The sequence below is a fragment of the Lipotes vexillifer genome, unplaced genomic scaffold (assembly GCF_000442215.2).
Source record: "Lipotes vexillifer unplaced genomic scaffold, Lipotes_vexillifer_v1.1 scaffold1359, whole genome shotgun sequence".
In the NCBI taxonomy this organism is placed as follows: Eukaryota; Metazoa; Chordata; class Mammalia; order Artiodactyla; family Lipotidae; genus Lipotes; species Lipotes vexillifer.
In genome coordinates, this window is record NW_006771596.1 from 1,794,361 (window position 1) to 1,814,283 (window position 19,923).

The 19,923-nt window shown below is 52.9% G+C and overlaps 1 protein-coding gene across 1 annotated transcript in view; it reads left to right on the forward strand.

Annotated features, from left to right (window-relative positions):
- Positions 1-19,923, forward strand: part of ADCY1 (adenylate cyclase 1) — a 127,194-nt gene that overhangs the window by 41,794 nt on the left and 65,477 nt on the right. The window contains exons 4-5 of the mRNA XM_007447025.1: positions 2,530-2,641; positions 17,777-17,904. Coding sequence (XP_007447087.1) covers positions 2,530-2,641; positions 17,777-17,904 — 240 coding nt within the window. The remainder of the gene's footprint in view (positions 1-2,529; positions 2,642-17,776; positions 17,905-19,923) is intronic.

Genomic DNA, 19,923 nt, shown 5'->3' on the forward strand with positions numbered 1-19,923 from the left:
AGGCTCAGTAGTTGTGGCTCGCGGGCTCCAGAGTGCAGGCTCAGTAGTTGTGGCACATGGGCTTAGTTGCTCCACCGCATGTGGGATCTTCCTGGACCAGGGCTCGAAGCTGTGTCCCCTGCTTTGGCAGGCGGATTCTTATTTATTTATTTATTTTTCGGTACGCGGGCCTCTCACTGCTGTGGCCTCTCCCGCCACTGAGCACAGGCCCCGGACGCGCAGGCTCAGCGGCCATGGCTCACGGGCCCAGCCGCTCCGCGGCATGTGGGATCTTCCTGGACCGGGGCATGAACCCGCGTCCCCTGCATCGGCAGGCGGACTGTCAACCACTGTGCCACCAGGGAAGCCCTCTCTCAGCTTTTGATAAGTCATTATATGGTTTCTCACTCATCTTAGTTTCCACATGCTATTTGTGCTTCTGAATCAATCCCCTCTTCCTCTCTTCCTTCCTTCTCACCTCCCTCCTTCCTTCCTTCCTTCCTTGTTTGTCTGGATAGTCCCTGGGGAGGACTGTTGCAGCCTGGCTGCATCCGCGAAATGGGTGTTGTGCCTTCCTGCAGAATTCCAGGCTTCCCGTATCATTGCTTCCCTGTGCTCTGTCCCTCCCACCTGTGAGCTTTCTTCCCCGCATGTTGAACTCCTGAGGACAGGGACCTGGGGTGTAAGAGATCCTCCACGCATGTTTGTCTGTGTGCGTGGGGGATGTTGGGTGCTTCGGGGTGACGTTTCCCACAGGTAGTGGAGGAGGACAGGCAGGGCAAGCCCTGGGGCTTTCCTAGCATGGGGGTGAGCAATGCTCAGTTGGTTTTTGAGGAACGAAGTGAATGGGCAGAGGCTGAGAAGCCAGTGGATGGAGGAAGGCCTGTGAATTCATGGCTAGTTATAGAGAAGGAAGAAAACACAGTGGCTCCTCAGAGATGTGAATAAGCGTGAATTTTATACCAAAAGAGGGGGAATAAATCGGTGTTGTCTATCTCCGCCCACTCTTGCAATCCCTTTTCTTAGCTTCTCAGTATCAGTGACACTTCTATACCCTAGACACCCAGTTTTTACTCATTCATTCATTCATAACACACGTGTGTATCCCCCTTGCTCTGTGCTCGGTGCTGTGGGGTGTATAACCTGGACCTGCATCCTTCAGTCCCTCACAGTCTCAGTGGGGAAAGCTGCCCTGCAGCTAGAGGATTATAACTGGACGTTAGGCTTGGCATGGGGTGAACACAGCATCTTTCCAAGCTGGGGCAGGGCATGGTTGACATGGTGGGGCAAGGGCCTCATCAGGGAGAAGCCTCTCTGAGATGTGGGTTCCTGGTCCCTGCCTGTGGTGTGGGTCGCTACTCTCTGGCATGAGGTATTATTGATAATGCAGAACTGAGTTAAGATCTGGCATCAGGAATTTTAAGATAAGAACACAATTGTGTAAAAAGAACAAACCACTTTAATTCCACATCACTTTCTTCATTTAAACTGGGGATGCATGTTTAAGTCTCGCAAACCCCTCCAGCGTACCATGGGTGTGATTTCCCAAGTCTCACAGTTGAGGGTGCTTTTGGCTGCAGGTGACAAAAGTTGGCCATGCAGTGTCTTCAAGAGCGAGGGGCTCTCTTTCCCCTGGGGCGAGAGGTCCAGAAGTGGCACCTGGCCCTGGTCCGGCAGCTCCGTGGTCACGCCCCATGGCCTCTCCCAAGTGGGTTCCGTGGAACACCTCGTCCTGAGATAGGCCCCTGATCCCATCTCCCTCATCCCTCACATGTGGGAGGGTCAGGGTGCTTGGAGGACTCGTCAGGAACCCCAGCCTCTCCCAAACGTACGGCTCGGGGAGGTTCTCCGTTGTCCTACAAGTTCTCTGTCCTGCTTTGGTCCTCATTACTTAAGCCTTTGAAAGGCTTTCTAGCATCCAGGATGCTGGCTGTGTGCTATGGGTGGGCACTGACTTGTTTAGACTGACCCAGGTACTGTAGTAAACGGACGCCCCGCATATAAGAGGGGTTGCCCCCCCGCCCCATAGCCGACTGAGGGGTGACCCTGCATGCAGCATAGGACTCCCGTGAGGCTCTGATGGGGCCTGGGCCTCAGTCGCCTGCATCACCTGTAGGAGGTGTGGAGGAGGGCTGCTCATTCCTTAAGAGCATGTCACTTCTGCTCACCTGCCACCAGCCACGGCCCCGTTACAGGGCCACCCTGGGGAAAGGGACAGGCCTAGTGGGTGTTGAGCTACTCCCCTGTGTCTGGGGGACGCCGAGTATATAGACAGCGTGCGGTGGTCACTGCTGCTCCCCTGTGTCCTGGGAGGAGCTCTGAGTGGCTCCAGCATTTCCTCCCTCTATGACCAAAGAGTCCCCCGGCTTCTCCCAGCCTCAGTCTCCTCACCTGTGAAATGAGAACAGCAGAGCCTTCCTTTTCCGCTGCTTGAGGAATCAGCAGGGGGCTCTAGTTTCAGGTGACATGCGAAGGTAACGTCTGTCTGAGTGGCAGGAGCCTGTCCGTCTGTCGGCGGAGGAGGGCAGCTGGCACCCCTTTGTCTTGCAGCATCCTCTTTGCAGACATCGTGGGCTTCACGGGCTTGGCGTCGCAGTGCACGGCCCAGGAGCTGGTGAAACTCCTCAATGAGCTCTTCGGCAAGTTTGACGAACTGGCCACGGTAAGCGCAGCCTCTCCCTTTGTCCAGAGGTTCACTTGAGTTGCTCCTGGGGTGACGATGTTCCAGGTGGATCCCCGTGTTGGAGATGTGACCTAGGCTGGTTGGGACGCGGTGTTCGCCCGTTGTTTCAGCCTCACTGTTCGCTGGTTCCTTCCCTGGGACCCGAGTGCTGCCTTTGCGGAAAGGACGACGCTGCACCAGCACAGGCAGTGCCTCTAGTAAGGGGCCCCGGCAGCACGAGGCACCAGCTGAGTTGTGTGGTCTTGCGCACAGGCCGCCCTCCACCTTCTGTCCTGTGGCACATGTCACTTGGGCTGACCTTGGTGGAGGGCTCTTTGGAGCAGGCCTGTGCTGCCCTTTTCCGGGCCCGCTGCCTGCACTTGAAACTTGCCTGCTGGGGGTCAGTTGGTGACGTCTCAGGGTGCCCGGCCCCCTTGCTTGCTGCGGGCTGAGCGCCAGGGTTTTGAAGTCTTCCTGGAACAGGTCACATCTCAGGCCTGCAGAGGTCAAGCCAAGACTAACAGCCTCGCTCGCAGCATGCAGGCCTGGGACCCCGACACCCACCTTTCCTGCCCTGCCAGGACGTGGGGGAGACACAAGGACACGGACAAGTTCGCCTTCTCCTTCAGCCTCACTCGAGGTGGAAACTGAGGCCTTTGAGTGGGTGGTTATGAGACTGAGGGAGGGAGGGAGGGAGGGAGGGGTCGGCAGATTCTGTCGAGGTCAGACTCCTTCTCAGAGAAGGTGACAGTTAAAGCTCTTGGAAGGAAGAGTGAACGTCCCCTCAGTGAACAGGGTGAAGAGAGGACCCCCGGCTGGGCCTGGCTTATGCAGTGGCCAGGAGTCCTGAGGGACGCTGGGTGGTGGGTACTGCGTGGGCCGCAGACTCGGGCCGGCCTCTGGGCAGGACACAGACCGCCAGGCCCCGGCCTTTACTCTTGCATTGCAGGAAGAGCGAGCAGCGGTCACGCTGCCTGTGGTGTCGTTTTGCTGGGCAAAACGGAGCTGCCTGTCCTCAAGGCCCTGGCAGCCTTTGTCTGCGCGGCCACTGGACTTGCTCCCGGGAGCGAGGCTGAGGTCTGTGCAAACACGTGCCACCTCGCCTTCCTGGGAGAAGGCCTCCCGGGCGTCCTCCCACGGACAGGCTGCCTGTGGTTTCAGGGGAGCATAGAAGAGGTGGGGAGGGCGTGAGCGTGGCCTGTGCCCATGCATGGAGCTGGCCGTAGGGCCTCCAGCACCTTTTGCCTTTGGGTCAGGATGCGTGTTTTGTCCGGTGCAGGGGGTGACTGGCGGCTGGGGGCTCTCACAGTGCTGCTTGGGAGCTTTCTCAGGCCTGCTGCTTCCTGCCCCCTCACCAGGAATTCTGGACCAGGGTCCCACTTGGCCCACCAGGGCCTCTTTTCTGAGCATCTGCTGCTGACGGGAGGGCCTGTGCTCTTTGCCTCCTCGTCCGATTCTGTCTTCCCAGCAGCTTGAGGTCAGCATCATGGTCCCCGAAGGGTCAGGGCCAAGTCTGGTCAGTGATTCGTGGTGAGCAGTGCTGCCTGCCCCTCTGCTGTCCCTGGCAGACCCCCCTGCTCCAGGTCTCTCAGGACATAACCTGCTTCCCAGCCGCCCAGGAAGACCCAGGAAGTCTTTACAGATTTTTCCACTGGTCCTGTGTCAGATACCTGATTTGCAAATATTTTCTTCCCCACTTTGGCCTGTTTGTTCATTTGCTGACAGTGTTGTATAAAGGGCAGAGATTTTAGTTTTCATGCAGCCCGGTGATCACTTTCTTCTTTTGTGGGTGTAGCGTTCCCAGAGGTGGGCAGTCCGCTGGCCGGCCCCCCTGTGCTGTGTTCTACTGGAGCAGACGCAGGGCCCACCCCGTCCAGGGGCTGGAGAGATGGGCCTCCCTGGGTGGGAGAGCACAGGCGGAGATGGTGCCCCGGAAACACCCAGGTCTTCGTTCTCAGGATGAAATGTGTGATCTGGGGGCTCCCTGTCCTGTCCTCTTCCTTCCTAGAATACGAACTCCATCTGTCGCTTTGCCAGTTTTTTCCGTTTTAAATCAGCTGCAGGTGTGAGTGTCACCTTGAGTTCCAGGCCTGTGCCCTCACCCTGGCCCTGGGGGCACCTCTCGGGCCCGTGTCCCAGCTGTGACATCCGCTGCCCCTTTCTATCGGCACCACACCCAGGGTGCACATGGCAGGGTGTCCACTGGGCCTTCTGGGGCATCACCACGTTCCCTCAGAATGTCTCAGTGTTCCATGTGTTTTCTCAAATTGTTACAATTTGCCTTTTTTTGTTGTTAGATTTATCCCTAGGTATGTCATTCTTTTTGATGCAGTTGTAAATGGGATTATTTTCTTAATTTTACTTTCTACTGGTTTGTTATTAGTATATAGAAATGTGACAGATTTCTGTATATTGATTTTGTGTCCTGCAACTTCACCGAAATCATTTATTAGTTCTAACAGTTTTTTGATACAGTCTTTAGCGTTTTCTGTATATAATATTATGACATTTGCAAATAGAGACAGTTTTACTTCTTTTCCAATTTGGATGCCTTTTATTTCTTTTTCTTGTCTAACTGTTCTGGCTAGGACTTCAACACTATGTTGAATAAAAGTGGAGAGAGGGGGCAACCTTGTCTTGTTCCTGATCTTAGAGGAAAAGCTTTCAGCTTTCCACCAGCGAGTATGATGTTAGCTGTGGCCTTGTCATACACGGCCTTTATTATGTTGAGGTATGTTTTGTCTATACCCACTTCGTTAGACTTTTTATCATGAAAGGATGTTGAATTTTATCAAATACCTTTTTTGCATCTATTGAGAGTGCTATATGATTTTTATTCTTTATTTTGTTAATGTGTTTGTATCACATTGATTGATTCCTGTATGTTGAACCATCCTTGCATCCCTGGAATAAATCCCACTTGATCGTGCTGTGTGATCCTTTTAATGTATTGTTAAATTCGATTTGCTGAAATTTTGTTGAGGATTTTTGCATCTATGTTCATCAGGGATATTGGATAATTTTCTTCTTTTGTGCCATCCTTGCAGGATAATGCTGGCCTTGTACAATGAATTTGGAGGTGCTCCTTCCTCTTTTGTTTTTTTGAGAGTTTGAGAACGATTGGTATTAATTCTTATTTGAACGTTTGGTAGAATTCGCCGGTGAAATCATCTGGTCCAGGGCTTTCCTGTATTGGGAGTTTTTGATTACTGATGCAGTCTGTTCAGATTTTATATTTTTTCATGATTGAATCTTGGTAGATTGTGTATTTCTAGGAATTTATCCATTTCTTCTAGGTTGTCCAGTTCGTTGGTACGTAAGAGATTTTCTCTTTTATTCACTACTAGGCTCTTTCACCAGGACACTTACTAGTGTCTGAGATGTTGGATTAGATACTTTTATCAAGGGAAGTGCACACCCTCCAGAGAACAGGTGCTGCACACACTGGAGCCTCATGGTGGGTTGACTGGAGTAAGAGATTTGTTAGGTGTGTGTATGTGTATGCATGTGAGTGAGCATGTGTATATAAATGTATGTGAGTGTGTGTGTACATGTGAGTGCATTGTATATACATGAGTGTGCATGAACACGCATGCAACTGTGTACATGTATATGTGTGCATGTGTGTACATGAGTTAATACGTATGTGAATATGTAGGTGTACGTGTGTGTACATGTGTGTTAAGTTTTTGTTTAGATTTTTTTTTCCATCTATGCTCCTGAAGGATATTAGTCTGTGGCTTTCTTTTCTTATGTTGTTTTCATGTGGTATAAGGTAATGCTGATTTCATAGAAGAGTTGGGGAGTATTTCCTCCAGCTCAATTTTCTGGAAGAGTTTGTATAGAATCGGTGTTATTTCTCTCTTAAATGTGTGGTAGAATTTACTGGTGCATGGAGTTTTCTTTGTGGAAATTTTTAACTACAAATTCAATTACTTTCAGTAGCGCTTGTCGGGTTACTTATTTTTCTCTTGAATGACCTTTGTGTTTTTTAATCTTTCAGGGAGTCTGCCCATTTAAACCTAAGTTGTCAAAATTACTAGAATAAAGTTGTTCACACTATTTCCTTGTTATCCTTTTAATATTTGTAGAACGTGTGGTCATGGCACCTGTCCCATTCTTGATTTTCCTGATTTGTGTCTTCTTTTTGTCTCATCATTCTGGCTACAGATTTATCAATCTTATTAATTTTTAAAAAGAATTTGCTTTTGGTTTCATATATCTCTATTTCAATTTTATTGATTTCCTGTATGATTTTTTTTTTGTTATTTTGTTTCTTCTGCTTATTTTGGTTTTTATTTGCTCTTCTTTCTGTAGTTTCTTAAGGTAGAAGCAGAGACCATTGTGTTTTAGATCTTTTTTTCTCTTCTGATATAAGTGTTTAATGCTGTGAACTTGCTCTGAACTACTGCTTTAGTAAATTTCTGACGTGTTGTGGTTCTATTTGTGTTCAGTTCAAAATACTTTATACTTTTCCCTTTAATTTTTCTTAGACCCATGGATTAAGACATTTGTTTTTTGAGGGAGTTTGCAAAGATCTTTCTATTTTTGACTTCAAATTTAATTTTATTGTGGCTGGAGAGCATACTTTTAAAATTTGAATCCTCTTAAATTTATGGCCCAGAATATGGGCTCCATTCATTTGTGTGGTCTACGTGTGGCATATCTCCACGTTTTATCTTTTTTTCTGTTTAATTTCCTCTAATGTTTCTTTTTCTCTTTTTTATTATACATTTATTTTTAAAAATTTATTTATTTTTGGCTGCACTGGGTCTTCATTGCTGCACGTGGGCTTTCTCTAATTGTGGCGAGCGGGGCTACTCTTGGTTGCGCTGCGTGGGCTTCTCATTGCGGTGGCTTCTCTTGTTGGCGGAGCACGGGCTCTAGGTGCTTGGGCTCAGTAGTTGCAGCACATGGTCTCAGTAGTTGTGGCTCGTGGGCTCTAGAGCACAGGCTCACTAGTAGTCAGGGCTCAAACCCATGTGCCCTGCATTGGCAGGTGGATTCTTAACCACTGTGCCCCCAGGGAAGCAAGCCCTCCTCTAGTGTTTCTTGCAGTGTGGGCCTGCTGGTGACAAATCCTTTCAGCTTTTGTATTTCTGAAGGAACTCTTTATTTGGCCTTTATTTTTTTGAATTTCTTTTTTGCTGGGTATAGAATTCTAGGTGCAAAGGTCTTTCCCTCAGAACTTTAAAGATGCTGCTCTGCTGCTCTTCTTGTCATCTTTCGTATTGTTTTCAACAAGAAGTCTTCTGTCAACTCTTTGCTCCTCTGTATGAAATGTCTTTTTTCTCTGCCTGCTTTTAAGATTTTCTCTTCGTTGCTGGTTTTCAGCAGTGCCTAGCTGTGGTTTTCTTCAGGTGTCTTGTGCTTGCAGTTTATTGAGCTTCTCGCATCTGTAGTTTTCATAATATTTGGGGAAAAACCCTCAGTCACCGTTTTACAAATACTTTTCTGTGCCTGTCCTCCTCTTCCTTCAGGAACACCAGTTTCACCCACGTCAGGATGATGATCTTGTTTTATTTTGGGGGTTCTTTTTCTTTCTGTTTCATTTTGGACAGTTTCTACTGCTGCGCCTTCAGGTTCACTAATCTTTGCATCTTCAGTGTCTAACCTGCCACATACCATCCAGTGCAGCTTCCAGCTCAGACATCATAGTTTCATCTTGGATCTTTCTTCCTTCTCATTGAGGTGACTGTGAGGAAGCTCAAAATTAAAATGGCCTCATTCCCTTCTAATTTATTGCTCTTTTTCTCTGTCCTTTTGTGCATTGATGTTGTGGGTTTTAAACATATTTTTGTTCTAATCTGCTGGTGTCCTGTTTTGATGAGCACCTGGACGTGTTTTTCTCACATGTGCTTGTTTTGTGTCCAAGTGCCCGGTGAGGAGGGTGTGGTGACCCCAGGGATCCAAACCCATCCTCCTTTACAAAGGTATCTGCCGGGCAGTTAAACAAACAGAGTGTGTTTGTCTTAGTCTCCACAGGAGCTGACGTTTTATTTACCCCGATCCACGGCTGATGACCACAGATGTGCACTATGTTTTTGACCTTTCCCCCATTTATTGGATCCATTTTAGATTTGTGTTTGCTCTGATCTCTGTGTGTATTTGGCAACTGGCTGCACCCTTTGGGTTTATGGAGAAGCACCTGTCCCGGGCTCAGCCCTGCTCCACCACCACCTGTTGGGGACGGGGCCCTCCTCTGGATCAGTTTTCTCTGTGGGAAAGTGAACTGGCCGGGTGAAGCAGACTTCCCTCTGGCTGGTTCGGGAGGTGTGGGCCAGCGTGGAGGGTCCTTGGTGTGCCCGCTACGGAGACGAGCCTGAGTCCCCGTTGTCCTCTTATCAGCAAGGCCACCTGGGCTGGTTGTGGCCGCCTCCTCAGGGGTGACAGGCAGATGAGAACACAGTCCTTAGCTCTGGTCATGACCCCAGGAATCCTTCAGGGACTGTTTCCAGAGAGAGCTTGTCGCACTGTTGTCAGTTCTCAGTCCCGAGGGGGCAGTTGCCTGGCACGGGATGGGGGTGCATTGGATTTAGGACAGTGCCGGTGGTGCCCGGGGACAGGAGGCTGACCCACATGCGTCATGGGTGGTTAGCGAGTGCGGACAAGTGCGGGAGGCATCCCCTCTCTGGTCCGAGCATCCCTGGGGACACTCAGAGTCTGCTGAGGGGCTGTCCCTGGGGATGCCCGCCCTTGGGCTTGGCCAGTCTGTGCTGTCCCTGAACTCGGACGCTTCGTGAGCCTTTCTGGCCCATGAGGACCCGAGACCGAGGGGCTCCTAGACAAGAGTATAGGGGGTGCAATTCCTGAAAGATGACTCTGATGACCTGTGTCAGTGACGACATTATTTTTCAGTTATTTGTGTTATTCTGGATGTTTCTGAAAGGGACCCATGGAAGCTGGTCCGAGGGCAGAGGTCCCTACCCAATTCCGAGCTACTCGGGTATGTGTTCAGGTCCATCCTTCCTGTCCCCCCTCGTCCCTCCTCCTCGGGAGACTGTCCTCGGGATCATTTCAGAGGGTCAAGCCTTCCTGCTCTGACACCCTGGTCCCGTAGCAGCACAGAGTTGGCTGCGTTCACGCCTGACACATGCTCGTGGGTCAGTTGTGACTCTGCTGGACGGTGTTCCTTTAGCAAAGCCACCTGTGCACCTGCTGTCGGGCAGGGGGTGCTGGAGCACAAAGACGGAGTCAGGGCACTTACAGCCAGGGTACTTACAGCTCGGGTGGGGAGACTTTGAGCCAATTTTGCAAAACCAGGATTTGCTGAATGAGGTGTTTGCTAGAGTGTGGTCAGGATGTAAACCGACACCGTGAGCATAGCCTGGAGTGGGTGGCGGTGGAGCTGTCACCAGAGCTCAGCTTGGAAAACTGACCCAAAGGAACGATTTTAAGTGATCAAATTAACATATAGAGTAGAATTCCAATTTTCACACTGTGTGTGCACACACTTATGTGAGTGCCAGAGAGAAAAGGCTGGAATGAAATATTCCAGAATAACTGTGGTTATTGCTGAGTTGTGAGTTATGATTTTTAATTTTCTGAACTTTCTGCATCCTTGATGATGAACTTGGATTTCTTTAATTATTCCTTGATTAGCAGGGAATAGATATAGTTTCTTTTCTTTTCTTTTCTTTTCTTTTCTTTTTTTTTTTGCTGTTTGCAGGCCTCTCACTGTTGTGGCCTCTCCCGTTGCGGAGCACAGGCTCTGGACGCGCAGGCTCAGCGGCCATGGCTCACGGGCCCAGCCGCTCCGTGGCACGTGGGATCCTCCCGGACCGGGGCACGAACCCGTGTCTCCTGCATCGGCAGGCGGACTCTCAACCACTGCGCCACCAGGGAAGCCCAAGATATTGTTTCTTGAAAAGCCAGTAGATGTTTGGAATTTGAAGGAGTCTGTCATTCGTATCAGGCCACCTGTAGAAACTCACCACCTTGTCTGCTGGGAGGAAACCTTTATTCAGCAGCTGCGGTGGCCCAGGTCCCTGTGTGGGGAGATGTGCTCTAGGCAGAGGGAGGAGGGTGGTGTGGAGGGCAAGGCTCACTTGAGGCCTGAGTGGGGAGCCACGGTAGAGGGAGAGGCGGGGTAGCCTGAATGGGCCCCTTGAGTGCCGTGCACAGGAGGAGGACGTGTCTCCTCCACGTATCACGAGGGAGGCACGTGTTCATAATTGGGTTCAGAAAGCAGCTCCCCGGTCCCTACTGTGTGCCAGCATTGTCCTAGGTGATAGGGATGCAGCATGAATAAGTCAGATCAACCACTGCCACCAGGGAAGCCCAAGATATTGTTTCTTGAAAAGCCAGTAGATGTTTGGAATTTGAAGGAGTCTGTCATTCGTATCAGGCCACCTGTAGAAACTCACCACCTTGTCTGCTGGGAGGAAACCTTTATTCAGCAGCTGCGGTGGCCCAGGTCCCTGTGTGGGGAGATGTGCTCTAGGCAGAGGGAGGAGGGTGGTGTGGAGGGCAAGGCTCACTTGAGGCCTGAGTGGGGAGCCACGGTAGAGGGAGAGGCGGGGTAGCCTGAATGGGCCCCTTGAGTGCCGTGCACAGGAGGAGGACGTGTCTCCTCCACGTATCACGAGGGAGGCACGTGTTCATAATTGGGTTCAGAAAGCAGCTCCCCGGTCCCTACTGTGTGCCAGCATTGTCCTAGGTGATAGGGATGCAGCATGAATAAGTCAGATGTAAACCCTGCCCTTGAAGGTTTTAGAAAATTCACACAAGCACAAAGCTAGAGACAATAACGTAACACCCTCTCCCCAGGCACCCACAACCCATCCTAACGTCTGGCCAGTCTTGTTTGGTCTGCACTCTCCCCCCCAGGTCCTGCCCAGCACCGCACAGCACGCTTGCATCCTTGGTGAGTAGCTCTTCCACTGAGCACGTTACGGCCAGCACCACCTCAAGGCCCCTGTCGCACCCAATTGCACTGACTGCAGTCACAGAGTCCTGAGTCTGGCTCTAGGCTTGGTCACCCTGCTCGTCTCGCACATGTCTCTTCTTCAGAGCTGGTGTATTCCAGTCAGGATTCACATGAGGTGGACGCATGTCTGAATTGCACCCTTGGGTTGGGTTACGGAGGTGACAGAGGTGACACAGAGGCTAATGCCATAGAAGGATGCTCTATCACTCATGGTCCCCGAGAGGAGGGGACACACCAGGCCATCCAAGGTCACAGGGGACCACTGGGCGCCCAGGTTGGCAGAAGGGGCTGGGAGAGCAGGGCAGGGCTTTATTGGCGTTTCCACGGGAAGAGGGGGCAAGCAGACGCAGGGCTGGGCAGTGTGGATAGTAAGGGCTCTGGGCTGTTGGTGTTCCCTGCGGTCTGGTCCCTGCCCTGGTGATTAGGGTGGGGACAGTGGCCGGAGTGTGAGAGCCCGCAGAGGAGATGTGGCCTCTGATCCGCCGGTGTAATAGGGACAAGCCATTGTTTGTCTTCGGGAATTAGCCAGCCCTGCGCGGTGGCCATCGTTCCCTGCCAGAGAGGCCCCCGAGACGTCAGACCTTCATAGGTTACAGAAAACAAAAACCTGGATGAATACACACACCGTATTCCGTGGATATGCCACGTGTTTCTTGGTTTTGGTTTTTCCTTGTTAATGCCTTTCCTTGTTAGCCGCCTTTTGTGGCGGCTCAGCCCCAAGGCTGGGTGTGTCCTGTGCTTCTGAGCCAGCAGACCTTCTCTACCTGCCTTAGATCCTGGGCTCACTCATTTGTGTTGACAACCCTTCCCTGGAGCGCAGTGCTGTCCCCAGCGCACCCCTCTCCGCTGGCCTCCTCCCTTCAGGGTGTGTGGATCTGAGGTTCCCGTGTTGTTACCCGTCTCCCATGACGTTGCACCTGAGGGTCACAGCAGCTGCCTTGAAAACTTGGCCCATCGGTGTTCACTCTGCTTGACACAGTGGTAGTTTTCTGATCCTGTTGTTTCCTCTGCATTTATTAGCTTGTGGCTCTTTAAAAACGAAGAATATTTAGTCCTCAGCTCTTGGGTTATCCTCAGTGGATGCTTGATTCTTTTCATTTCTTTATCAAGTTTCAGGACTAGAACCCTCCGAAGGGGTGAGCTGTGCGGTTGCCTCCTGCTTCCTCGTGACTCAGCCCATCCCCCCTCTGAGCATGGTCCTGCCTCACAGATGCGGCGTTTTCCAGAAGCCCTAGTTTCTTTCATTGGGAAATGGTTTTTTCCAGCCTGTAATCTGGGTGGTCTCTGGTCCTGGGACTTTACAGGAGCCAGACATGGAAGATACATTTTAGAAAAAGAAAAATTCATAAATGAATTCTGAATTCGTATTGATAATTCCAATTCACTTAACTTCACTCCTGTGATTCTTAAATTTGTGTCCCTTTTCCTTTGATGCTGGAAACCCTAATGACAGTAATAGAATTTTTTTGTTTCATCCTTTTATATACAGTTGATTCAAAATAGCATTACCAATATTATTCCCCACAATAAGACCATTGAATAGAATCTAAGATTTCTTTAGTGGTTTCTCTCGTTATCTTGCCCTTGAGGTACATCCCACTAGATATACAGTCAAATACGTGTTTTCCTGTCACTTGTGAAACCACTTGTGAAACCACTTGTGAACTGTGCTACCAACGTGGTCACAGTTATTTCATTTTGGTTTTTAATTTTAGACATTGCTGTTCTAAATTTAATTTTTCTTTTTTAAGTACATCAAATATTTGCACGGCTCTGTTCCACAGTGCAGACCCTGAGGCAAGATACGCTGGAGAGAGGGCTGACCCACCCCACCATCACCCCCCGCCCTGTGCAGTTAAGCATCTGTGCCCTGTTTGGGGTTGCTCCTCCACTGTTCCTTTTGGATACCAGGAGCAGAGGTGTACATGTGACTACTTATTTTTGGAGAGTGTGCCTCAGTGGGGCCCGTTGATGTCTCTTGGGCGTGGCTGAGGCTGGAGGGATTTCTGGTCCTGAGTTAATGCGGCTGGTCTCTGCTGTAGGACAGATGTCTGTGCGTTCTTGGGTTCCAGCTCTGTTGCTCCTGTGTGGTCCCTCCCCGTGGGCAGGAAGCCCTCGGAGCACAGGGTCCTCATCTCTTCCCTTCGCTTATATCCGTGGTCCTTGTTGCAGTGGGTGGAGCATGTGGGACTCAGTAAAAGGAACTGCAGGAATGATCTATGAAAATGGAAGTTGAAATGATTATGTGTCCTGCTTTCCAGCGATAGCCGTGGTTTATATTTTGGTGCATTTCTTTTCAGCTTTGTGTGGACGCAGCAGGTTAAACGCTGAGACAGCCTCCTAGAAGGAACATTTTCTAAAATCCCTTATTTTGTTTTCCCACTGATGGCCCAGCGCCGTGCAAGGTTAACATCACTTGGCCATTTGGTTTTGGATGCTGTCACCTGGGGATCAGGTGCAGTCACTGGGTCATTTCAAGCTCTCTCTCTGCACCTCCCCTCCCGCAGGGGTGTCACCAGGTCTTGAGAGCTCCCCAGCCTTCCCAGAAGCCAGCTGCAGTGTGGGGTGCACATGATGGCCTCTGATCTCTCTGGACCCCGCTGTTTCAGAGCCGGCCTCAGAGGGGTTTGGGCCTCTTCCAGTTCTGAAGTTGCAGTGGCTCTTCCTGAGATCCCACTGAATTCCCTGCTTCTTCCTGGGTCCAGGGCTGGCCGGGAAGGGTCACAGGGCCCTTGAGTGTGGGAGGCTCTGTCGTCCTCTCGGGCAGGGCCAGCCAGGTCCAGAGCTGACCAGCGGGCCTGCAGACCATACCTGGGAAGCAAAGGAGACCCTCCTGCCTGGATCCCCCGGCAGCCCCTGTGCTGCTCTGAGGGGGCTCTGTCCATCATGTCTTGTCACTCCTGTGTCTTCAAAGCAAGCCCCGCCGGCCCTCCTCCTCTGTTTTCTTTCTTTGCTTTGACTGGGAAACAGCTGTTCAGGTGTCACAAACGCTCCCTGCCGGGGAACTCCAGGTGCTGGCTTTCAGTATTCACAGGGAAGATGTTGTTATCTAAAACACCAAAAGCAATGGAAAACATCGGGTTTTTTTGGTCTCTTAAGCTTGTTAACAAAAGTCAGGAGAGTTGAGATTAAAAAACAAGGGGACGGGTGAGCATTTCACTTCCCCGGTCTGTTCTGAGCCCGGGAGGGACTGTCTCAGGATGGTCGCCAGCGACACATGTGTCGCTGGCGGGCTGTAATTGTGCTCCTGCGTGTGTTGGCAGGCCCAGCGGAGGCTGGCTGCTCTTTGGGAAGCTCTCCCCAGGATGCGGCGGGCCTCATCTACCTGTGAGCCCGCGGCCTGGATGTCACTTGTTAGATGCCGCCGCTGACTTGGAGAGCAGCCATGCTGGGTGTAGGGGTCACTCCTGAGGCTCGCCAGGGGCACCACTTGCGTTCATCACAGTTTACAAGAACCAGGGTTCTTCAGCACCTCCCGTCCGAGGGGTCGGCCAGCGGAGATCCCACCCAGCCCCACAGAGACTCCCTTTTCTGTGGCGGTCACTCTTGAGTCTCTGTGTCAAACATGAGAGTCGGGCTCATAGGGTGGCTGCTTGGGGGGCAGCCCCACCCAAGGCCTCTGATTTCCCTTGAAATCTGATGGCACAACTGCCACTTACGACCTGCCCGTAGGATTTATGGCCCATTCACACACATACACACACATGGGCGCGCGCGCGCGCACACCTGCCCACTCAGTGACCTTGTACTGAGCACCTTCCAGTCCCAGGGTCAGAAGGCTGGGGCTTTGGGGCCTGGTGGTGGCTGGGAACTCTGCAGAGCCAAGCTGGGGGATGCGGGGATGTCCGCAGTCACCCACACTCAGCATCCCACGGAGATGCTGATGGGTGGGGGACACCTGTCATCCTCGAGGTCCCCAGAATCAGGGCTTGGTGACCTTAGAAATCTTCTGCAAGAATGCTGCCTACGTGGGGTAGGTGCCGTCACTTGTGCGGGCTCCTCAGAGGGAGGGGTCTGGATCACCAGATGGACAGCTGGGAGGGGGCTGGACGAGTCAGGAATCATGAGCTTTCCACCGAGGGTCTCTGCGCCTGGGGAGGGTCGCGCCCCTGGCAGTGATCCCTCATCTCATCCTGGGCACTCGGGTCTAGCGAAGGTAGCCTGAGTGTGAAGACGGGGCGCGGATGTATGGGGGCAGCTGCCCCTCGCTGGCCTGCACGCTGTATCCTGGCAGTGACGTTGGGAACAGGTGAGGACGGACACTCTAGAGGTGCCAGAGGAGAGCCCGGGCTGCCTGCTAGCCTGGAGAAGCCTGGCCGGCTGCCTCCCAGGGGCTCTGCGGTGTGGACGTCTGCATCAGGCCCTGGGCTCCCAGACTCTGTCACGGGACAAGTCAGCCCCGGCACGGCCTGCCCATGGGACGCTGGGAAACAAACCCCTTCTGCAGACCAGGAGGCTGGTGTCCTAATGGTTAAGTGGCTGCCCCTGGTCTCTTGAAGGATGAGTGGCCGGACCCTGGACCTCCCTGAGGCCAGCTCCCTGTCCACAGGGGGAGCTAGTGGGGCTTAGCATGGGGAAGACGCGGTCACTGGGTTTCCCCAGAGACCACCCGACAGGTGGAAGTGACGGCTCTTCTCTTCCCCTTTGACCGACTGTCCCTACATTGAGGGAGGCCCAGGGCTGGGGGGAGCTGGGCACCCAGCCATTCAGTGGCCTGGGCCATCTCTCAGGAGAGCAGCAGGGTCGCTGGCCCTTGTTCCTCCCCGACCGTCTGCATCAGTGGACAGCGTCCTGCAGAAGTGTGGGCCGTGTGTGAACCCGTGCGTGGTGAGGGCTGAGAATTCTCATCCCAGGGCACTGTGTGGATTCACAGCATTGGAGAAAACCTGCAGAGGTGGCTCGTTTGTAAGAAACCAAAGAGCAGAATTAAATACAAGCTGCAGAATGTGTTCTCAGAGTAGGGTCGGCAGAGCTCTGGGCTTTACAGGACCATCCGGGGGGCTGTCCATCCCGGGGGCCGGGAGGTCCGTCTCATCCACGGACAGGCTGCGTGAGGCTGATCTCCTTCAAGGACGTGCACAAGCTCAGGAAACACGATGTCATGAATGGTAGAACAGAGAATCCAGCTGTCTCCTGTCAAGACAGATACTGGAGACTTGCAAAAGTGAGAACGATGCCTTGCTTCTCATTTGTTTCTGTTTGGGGAAATGTCATACTTTTTCAAACAGTGTTACTTATGTTAATATATAACGCATTTGCTATTGTTACTTTAAATGCTTTAATACATTTAAAAAAATCTCTCAGTTGTAGCTTCTCGTGTGGTAATAGCCATAGCTGTAACCTGCTTACATGAAAACTTTTTGTGAGGTCCTCAGTTATTTAGGAGGGGGTTGAAGGGGTGTTGAAAACAAAATGTTCTAAAACTGCCGTTTTAATGCTGTCCTTGAAATAAAGCTGACAGTCACCCTCATAATCATAGCTGACCCCAAAGGACTGGTGCAGGACAGGTGGTAGTAAGCGTCTGACATGTCTCTCTGTCCTCAACACGAGGGCGAGGTGCGCGCTGGCATTCTCACCTTTGTGTAAGTGCGAGAGTAGACCTTCTGCAGTGTCGGATGACTCTACAAGGTGTTCCCTGTGGGTGGTGAGGTCTGGGCTCAGGCCCCAGCTGGTGGTTCTCTGGGGAGAGCTGCTCACACAGGCTGTAGACCTTGACTCTGGGTTAAGCCACGGGCACTCAGATGCGTGTGGCCTGCCCTTCCCGGGCTGGTGAAGGAGTCTAGCATGTTCCAGAAGGGCCAATCACATGGTGATCCAAGGACGGGGACTGTACTAGCCCCTCTTGGGAGAGGGGGCCCCTCCTTGGGGAGAGGACCTGGCTCCCAGGCATGGGGTGACCTCCTCTCCTTGACGGGCCTGTGGGGTTGACCCGGTGATCTGAAGGGCAGGGGAGGCAGACCCCCGCGTGGGAAGAGGCTGAGTGCGGGTAGCGGGGACGGCGTGGGGTGCCCCAAGGCGACCCTAATCACAGCCATATAGGGGCCACCTACCCTCCCGAGGTACCCTGACTGTGGGAGAGCCGCCTGGGCCCTGGTCTAGGTCGGGCCTTGAGCTCAACGGTCAGTGCACCTGGTGGTGGCAGAGGCGCAGGTGCTTGGGCGGCCCCAGGTGCGTCACTAACATGCCCTTTGCCGTCTCGCCCGAAGGAGAACCACTGCCGTCGCATCAAGATCCTGGGAGACTGCTACTACTGCGTGTCCGGCCTCACTCAGCCCAAGACTGACCACGCCCACTGCTGTGTGGAGATGGGCCTGGACATGATCGACACCATCACGTGAGTGCCCTGCCGTGCAGGCCTGCCTTGTCCTGGCCAGCGTGTCCGAGGTGGGTCACCTGTGCCGTGGCTGCGGAGACCCAGAGCCACGCGGCGAGGTGCTGGGTGGAGGAGTCCCGCCTGCTCTGTGCGGCTCTGCCTCTGTGATTCCCTTCTTTGCATTTTGTGGGGACTGCATTTCTTCGTCCACGGTGATCCAGAGTATTGCCAGCTACGCATTAGTTAGGCCAAAAGAAATGACCCTTCGAGCTTAGCCGGATAAGATGTTCAAGGAGTCGATTGCGGGAAAGGGTTGGCTCCAATCCGGCCGCGTTCCAGTTGAAAAGGAGTCCCATGTGCTTGTCCACGCAGACAGGTGACCAGGTGTCAGAGGCTCTCTATGGAGAGAAGGTGGGGTGGAGCAGGTATTTCTGGAACACTGGGGACCTGGCCTGCTCCTTTCTTAGCCACCCTCATAGCCCTCGTCAGGCAATGAGGAGGTGGGAGCCTTCCATCTAGTTAAGGAGGGTGTGGAGCTGGGAGGTTGGGCTGGTGGGCGCAGCTTAGAGCCACATCCCAGCTTCTCGACAACCTGGAGAGATGGCTTCGGCTCCGTGAGATGGGGTCACCAGGGCCTGCTGTGGTTTCACACTTGGGAGCAGAGAAGTAAGAGCACAAGAATGGAACGCGATGGGATGAACAGCAGGCTCAACCGCACAGTCCTTGCGAGGCAGACTGCGGGGTCCACACACATGCACACTGTGTGCAGAAGCAGGGTGCTCAGCACCTCGCCAGTGTGCTCGGCCTGGTACCCCGCTTCTCAGGAGCCAGGAGCTGCGTGTCGGCATTGCCTGGGCAAGTCGAATCCCTGAGGCCTGCTCTGCCCGGAGAGCCAGTGGCAGCTGGTCTGGGCTGTGGTCTAGGATTGACGGGTGGAAAAGCCCCCTCAGGTGATTTCAATATGCCGCCCCTGCTCTGGAGAAAAGAAGCTGAACTGGAGAAGAGGCTGGTTGTTGACCGGCCTGCTCTTTGGGGAGCCCAGAGGTGGCCCTGGGTCGCGGGCACAGTGCCGTGGGTGACCTGGAAGCAGAAGAGCCTGTGGTGCCGAGATGTCCCTTGCTGGGGCCACAGAGAGGTCTGCTGCAGGCCTGGGGGCCTCTGAGTGGACAGAGGACACCCAAAGGCAGGAGGGATGGTTGGCAAGGTTATGAGATTCCTGAAGCATCTCATGCAGACGCCGTGCGTGGTGACGCAGATGCTCAGGTTCGGGGGATGCGCGAGCTCCGCCGTAGGGGTGTTGGACCACTGTTGTCAGCTCCCTCTTCAGGTGGACGCTTTGCGGGCAGCACATCCGCCAGGGTCGCTCGCTTCAGAAAACAGGGCAATCCATTCCGACTCTTGTGAGTGCAGGACCGACTTGTGTGGGTCAAGCGCTTGCTGCCGTCGGATAGAGAGGAGCTGAATAAGGAATCTGTAAAAACCGAGGAAGAAATCTCTGCAAGGGCAGGGGCAGGCAGGCGTGCAGACCAGCTCTGACCTTGTGTGAGACCGGAGGGGTCGAGGATCTCCCTGGCCAAGAAGTGAGGAATGATCTTTTTCCCACTCTGTAGAAAGTTCATTTCTATGGGGAAAACAGATGGAAAGATTTTCCATGCTCCGTGTAAAAGACCGAGCAAAGAATGCAGCCTGAATGTGGAGTCCCAGGGCTCTTAACCCCCTCCCAGTGGAGTGGCAGTGCCCGAGGCCCCCCCGGGCTCCTGCTTGGGGGAATCTGGCCCCATCTGCCCTCAACACCCAAATCAGATCCTCCTCTCAAACTGTGGACCTCATTAAGGTGTGCAATGTGCTCTGAAAAAAACACCACATGTGGGACTTCCCTGGTGGCGCAGTGGTTGAGAGTCCGCCTGCCGATGCAGGGGACACGGGTTCGTGCCCCGGTCCGGGAGGATCCCACATGCCGCGGAGCGGCTGGGCCCGTGAGCCATGGCCGCTGAGCCTGTGTGTCCGGAGGCTGTGCTCCGCGACGGGAGGGGCCACAAC